At 36.9% G+C, this 6,777-nt stretch overlaps 1 protein-coding gene across 1 annotated transcript; it reads right to left on the bottom strand.

The window, feature by feature from the left end:
* Positions 1–892: 892 nt before the first annotated feature.
* On the bottom strand, positions 893–4,317 carry LOC149578098 (uncharacterized). Its single transcript, XM_089827520.1, has 6 exons — positions 3,386–4,317; positions 2,942–3,240; positions 2,402–2,799; positions 2,073–2,296; positions 1,775–1,962; positions 893–1,678 (listed from the first exon to the last, which is right to left on the bottom strand). The coding sequence occupies exons 1-6, from the start codon at positions 4,123–4,125 to the stop codon at positions 1,065–1,067; spliced, it is 2,463 nt and encodes an 820-aa protein (XP_089683646.1). The 5' UTR covers positions 4,126–4,317; the 3' UTR covers positions 893–1,064.
* Between the last annotated feature and the right edge of the window lie 2,460 nt (positions 4,318–6,777).

Raw genomic sequence — 6,777 nt, 5'->3', positions numbered from 1 at the left:
TGATCAATGCAGATAGCCTGAAATTATGACAGTTTTCAATCACCGAAGGCAGAATAGAAACTTTACTAAAATTAGGAAGACTGAGGAAGGCTAGGGTGGAACAGCGTGGTTTTACTCCCTTTTCTGGGGCAAATTGGAAGGGAAGGAGGCAGCAAAACAGGTTCTTAATAATCACTAACTGTAATTATGTGACCATGAATGGCTGATAATTGTTTCTAATATGTTCTAAACCCAAATTTAAGTCAAGAAAAAAAGGTTCCTGTCCATGAAGCTTTATGTCAGCTATTTTAACCATGGGGGCCTCAGCATCAGAAGGCATCCCAGAAGTAGTCTACTATAATAGAATGGCTTTCCATTTCATCCGAAAAGGATTAGTCTTTATAGGCCTACACATCAGGTTTCTTTGATGTTGTTGTCAAGAAAGAATATTTGGAACATCATGATGACATTGACATGAAGTTCCCTGAAATATGGGTCAATGAGTTTGACTCAAAAACTACACAGTCGAATCCTGATAGCAATATCACAATGAAGTTCCCTACGAAAAAAAGCAAGCAAGCAATATACATCCCAGATAGAAATGGAGATGGTTCAATTCTACTTTTTACAGGCAGTAAGCGGAAGCTTCATCTCCACTTTGATACAATTCAATTTTTCCACATAGAGAACATTTTCTGGACCATCATTTGCATCATAGTTGGAAAACTCGCCAAATGCAAAAACTCGCCAAGCCCCCCAAAAGTTTAATCGGGAAAAACTCGGCGATTTAAAAAAAAAACTCAGGAAAAATTCGGGAACCTAAAAAACCGCTGAAATTTAATTAAAAATACATTTATTTTGCAAAATTTAATGAGAAGATGCATCTAATAAGTTAATTAAAGACAATACAAAAGAAAGAAACAAAGTTTAGATATATATAAATGCATAATGCGTACAAAATTGCATTCTCATGCAGAATGCTCATAGTAGGAAGCAAAATAGTAAATTACTAAATAGTTTCAATCTGTCAAACTAGAAGTAAATACTAAAAGTCTAAATACATCAATACAATGTGACAATGCCAATCACATCTTCCTCTTTCCACTTGCACTAGCAGGAAAGCGAGGGGGTCTAGTCCTAGAAGAAGTGCCCCGCACTGGGATAGGGCATGAGCTACGTGACTGTGAACTCTGTGGTTGTGCCCCCTCGCTTGACGTCCCTACTGACTGGCTCGGCGTCCTAAAAGAGGATGCATCTCCTCCTAATGGTAATGTCTGATCCTCGCCTGAATCATCATCATCCTCGTCCTCATCCTCAATGTCATCCATAGTGAACTGAAAATCAGTGTCAACCTCCCCCTCCATGGCCTGCCTCTCCAAATCAGCGATCTCCTCTGGTGTAAAAAATGGACTTGGCTCCTGTGCTGTCCAATCAGAATAAGGATCTATCTCATCTAAATCAAGCGGACCAGGTAGTTCTAAGAGCTGTGACTTTTTTATGCGCAACTTAAGATTATAGTGCACATAAACAAGGTCATTAAGCCGTTTTTGAGTCATTCTGTTTCTTTTCTTTGTATGGATGGACTCAAATAAGCTCCAATTGTGCTCACAATGGGATGAGCTACAAGGTTGGGATAGGACTCTGAGAGCAAATTTCCTTAAATTGGGGGTATTGCCACCCCAACTTGCCCACCAAGCATCTGCAAAACAAAATTTAAAAAGTTATAAAGCAATAAAAAACAAAATCAGAAGCACAACTTATCAATTAGCAAAAGTTTTAAAGTTTGACGCTTTACCTGGTGCTTGAGTAGATCTTGCTCTCTTTGCTAGCATAGAAGAGAACAAAGGACCCCTTGATTCCACATAGATTTGTTGTTCGGTCACAATAAGGTCTCTCTCCTCTTCACTTGATATCATTCTCTCAATGCATTTAGAGAGACCTTCCATGACCTCTCCATTAGGATCTGAGTAGGAATCATCAGCCCTAAAACAAATAGAAAATGATATCAAGTCTTACTACACAACCTTAAAAAGTAAAGTAAAATAAAGACTTATTAAAATCCCAACTTCAAGGACAATCAATTATCATAGTACCTGAATTTGGGATTGAGGAAGTAGCCTGCTGCATGAATAGGTTGGTGGAGCATATTGTTCCACCTCCTATCAATTATTTCCCAAATGGGGTCAAATCTGAGGCTGTCCCCGTGATAGTAACTTCTAACAGCCTCTTTCGCCCTATCCATGGCCCCATAAAGACCTCCCATTGGGGATTGTTGCCCATCACATGTGCGCAAGACTAGAACCAGGGGCAGAGACATCTACATTTGAAATTTGAAAAATACAAATTAGTTAATAACATAGTAAGTTATGAATTGAAAATGAAACTTGAATAAACTAAAAGTCTAAAAATATAATGAAGTTACCTCCACAATCTCCTTAGCCTTTGCAAAAAAGCTATCATCAAAGACTATTCGTGCCACAGCTTCTCCTTCGGGCTTCTTTGAGTAAAGTAAAGCAACCCAATCAGCACACACAAACATTTGCTTCAAAGCCAATATGTGGTCAAGAATACTTTGCAACGTCAAGAAGACCGTTGCAAACCTTGTCATAGCAGGTCTCATCAAATCTTTGCCTTTAGTGGCTTTTCTCATCAAACTGAGAACCCATGGGTGATTATAGATATATTTCGTGACTCGCCTAGCATCTTCCACAACTGGACTCACCCAATCAAGTTTTCCTATGTCCTCCAAAAGAAGGTCAAGGACATGTGCTGTACAAGGTGACCAAAAAAGTGTGGGATGCCTCTCTTGGAGGATTCTACCTAAAAGATTAGCAAAAAATCAATAATCAGTAACAAACTTTCCATATTTAGTATTTACAAATTACATCAAATCTAAATTGAATAATACCATAGCATTACATTCATGATTCATATTGATTCAAATATAAAAAATTAAATCTACCTGCTGCCACATATGCTGCTGCATTATCTGTGATTATTTGCACTACATTCTCTATTCCCACCTCCATGACAACATTCTCCAACATTAAAGCCAATGTGGCTGCATTTTTCACTTTGTTGGAGGCATCGACAGATTTCCAAAACACCACATCATCTTTGCAAGCAATCAAGAAGTTAATAATGGTTCTACTTCTTCCATCTGTCCACCCATCAGATAAAATGGTGCAGCCATACTTCTTCCACTCTTTCTTTTGGTCTTCTATCAACAATCTTGCCCTACCAACAGCTTTGTCAAGCAACCTACAAAATTTAAGTGTAATATTAAATAAAGTGTAAGTGTTAGTAAAAAATTAGGAAATAAGTTATAACAATTAAGATTTAAAATATAACAATGAACTAAAGTGAATCTCAATTATTTACAATTACTAAATAGTAAAATACTAACCTTCCACTCATATCCTTGCGATTAGGCGGCTTGTACCCTTTGCCTGATATTGTCATTGCATTCACCATATTGACCCAATAGGGACTATCAGCGGCATTCATTGAGATATTGTTGAAAAACCAAAAATCAGCTGCTGCAATATCAGTTTGCTCATGCACCTCCTTAAACCATGCAGTGCCCTCTAATGATGGTTGTGCTCCAGGTGTGTTCCTGGGCACAAAATAACCACCTATCCCTGATGGGGATCTGGATGGTGATGATGAAGAAGTAGGAGATGTAGAAGAAGTGGAACCGGTAAAAGAGAAATTTTGTTTGCGGATCCGTGGGCCACGAAGAGATCCTGGTATGTTCTCAAGTGCTTCTTCTTCCTCTTGCATATCAAAAGGAGCTCCTTCAGATTCAGCTATGGCTGCCCTCATAGCTATTTTTGCCCTCTCCCTATTCAATTTTTTCTCTTCAGCAGCTGCAAGTAAGGCATGGATGAATCTTTTTTCTTCATCAGTTACCTTGAGACAAGGATTTGAGTCATGTTTCTTTATGCCTGCAAGGTGGTATTTGAGGCGGTTTATGCCTCCAGAAATAATTCTCTCACAGGGAATGCATATCACCTTCCCAATATCATTTGAATTTGGAGCTTCATAGGCATACCGCCATGCCTTATCTCTTGCATTTTTAGGCCGAGTGCCTATATATCCAGATGGGCATGGTGTTTGTGGCCACTCTTCTTGTGGGTTTGTCATTTTTTTAATGGTTGACCGTTGCCCTACACATAAATATATAGAGAAATGAATAAACAAAGTTAGAACTTAGAAGCTAGGGTTTCAAATGATTCAAACTTCAAACTTGAACCATATCCTTAGCAAACAACAAACTTCAACCATATCCTTAGAAGCTAGGGTTTCAAATGATTCAAAATGATTTTAAATGATTTGAAAACATTTACAAAAAACAACAAAAACAAAAGAACATTTGTTATAAAACTATAAAAAGTTTTCAAACTATGATAAGATGAACATACCTGGAAAAAAATTTGTCTTCTAAAATCGGTTAGAATCCTCTACAATCCACTCAAATCCGCCTTGAATCACTTGCAATCAGCCAAGAATGCCTCCAAACCTTCTTCTCTTCACTCCTCAAGGTTCTAAACAATGCAAATACAAGAAAGAATGAGAAAAAACACACTCACTGCCGCTTAAATCCTCACAGGCTGCGTTCACCAGTAAACCGCGAGTTTTTAGGAAAAACTCGCCGAGTTTTTGCCGACTACTCGCCGATTACTCGGCGAGTTTTTACCAGTTTGCCGAGTTTTTAAATCGGCGAGTTAACTGGTTAAAAACTCGCCGAGCTAGGAAACTCGGCGAGTTTTCCATCTATGATTTGCATCATATACTATCTAAATGGCTGAAATCACAATGTACCCAAGGGAGATGTTTGCAACTTCAATTGAGGCGTATTTGGGTGATTGGATTCATATGGGATGTATACTCTTAACAGCTGAGAATGGAATATGGGACACAGGTTGAAGATACCAGCTCTATGCTTAGCCTCCTCACGTTGTTACCTTACTCGAATTTGTGTGTGTATTATATTGGTAAAGATGTGGGAGTTTTAGGTGTGCGTAATAACTAGTACTACATTGCAGCTTTGCAGTTTCTTAAGCAATTGTGTGTAGTTGATAAGAGTCTCCTGTTTTGAGAAAGGAATTATCCCCATATTCACATCTCCTGGTTAAATATAACATTTATGTGGTCTTATTCATGTACTCATTTATCCCAACTCCATAGTATGTTCTTGTCCTTATCTTCCACCCATCTTGATGCATATATCCCATTGTATCTTCTTTTCTGATCCAAAATGGATCATTTACAATCTAGTTGGCATGATTGTAAACCAGAACACACTCAATAGAAAAAACTCAACTATCAAATCAAGAGACGCAGGGCCAAGCATAGAGGTTGAGAATTAAGTTGTCAAGGAACAACAAATATAAGGACATAATGGAAGCTCTGAGGATGATTGGTATTCTCACAGATTCCTCTTGCCACGTTTAGTTCTGCATAATCAGACATATGAAGCATGCATAATTAGCTAAATTTGCTTGTTTTCCATGTTTTGAAATGGAAAGTTTTTCAGAATAGCCTGTATCAGTTCAGAACTGAGTGTAAGCGTATACATGCACATTGGGTTGGTAGTGAGTGTAACAAGTAGTTTACACTGGTTTGAGTAGAGCAATTAAGAGATGAACTAGCAAGATGATCCCCGTGAAACACTGAAATATACAGGATATTGTGCAAACATGGGTCAAACCGAATTAGTCTTCTACATTTATTGATGAGGATGGAAAGATGAAAGAAAAGTTTTCTTCAATGACAAACCTAACAAATTTCCAATACCTCTGTTCTGTTATTCAATTTTGCAACTTGTGATAATATCAGAATGGTGCAAGAAAGTGAATTGTGTTAGATTTCCATAAAAAGAAAGATTATTAGTTGTAAAGGTCAAGCCGTCTTCCTACTAAGAAATCAATTTATCATCCCAATTTAAAATTTATGTGAGGACAAATCTTGGGAAGGGTGGACTGTCATATCCCCACCATAATAGAAGAATCATTAGGTTATTAAACTTCAGATCACTGTCATTATCATGGATGGAGAGATATTAAGAACAGTGATCATTAACTTATGCGTCATGTTGGATGTCAACGTGTCATGCCTCAGCCAAAAATGCTACCGAGATCACAGCGTTCATCAAAGTTATATCACAGCAATTAGGTGAAATCACAAGTCCATATTAAATCAAGGTTGCAGCCCTTAAAAATATTACTTAGCCTAAAAGACGCTAGCAATCTATAGAGGGAGAGAATTTTATATTTAAGAATTTATCAAAAGTGATGATCTCTGATAATTATAGGAATTTAGTTAAACTTAAACTATTATTCCGCAAGTGTAGAGATGAAGGGTTGCAGGTTAAACTATTATTCCCCAACTATAGAGATCAGATTTTGAGGTTATAGTATTTTAATTTTTCTATATAATTAGGTACCGAGACTTGTTTGGCACTTATTGATTTCAATGTCTCCCAAGTCATATTGGATTGAATATATATATAAATGAGTGGAGACATCTACGTAGGGATATGTCTTTCCACTGAGATATGTCTTTCCACTGATCACAAACTAATTTTAATCCACATGTGTTGCCTGTTAATTACTATTGATACTAATATCAATTAATGTCTAAATTAATTAGTATTAACAGTATAACTAGCATTAATTATATGAACAAAATTTACAACATTAATAATAGTTATTTTAATTTCAATTTAAATCATGTATATATCAATATTAATAAATATTCATGATTGTTATCTTACTATTTATTAATCACGTATTA

The sequence above is a fragment of the Cupressus sempervirens genome, chromosome 1, assembly GCF_028749045.1.
Source record: "Cupressus sempervirens isolate cs-2001-9-10 chromosome 1, ASM2874904v1, whole genome shotgun sequence".
Lineage (NCBI taxonomy): Eukaryota > Viridiplantae > Streptophyta > Pinopsida > Cupressales > Cupressaceae > Cupressus > Cupressus sempervirens.
This window is presented reverse-complemented; position numbering and strand designations above follow the sequence as displayed.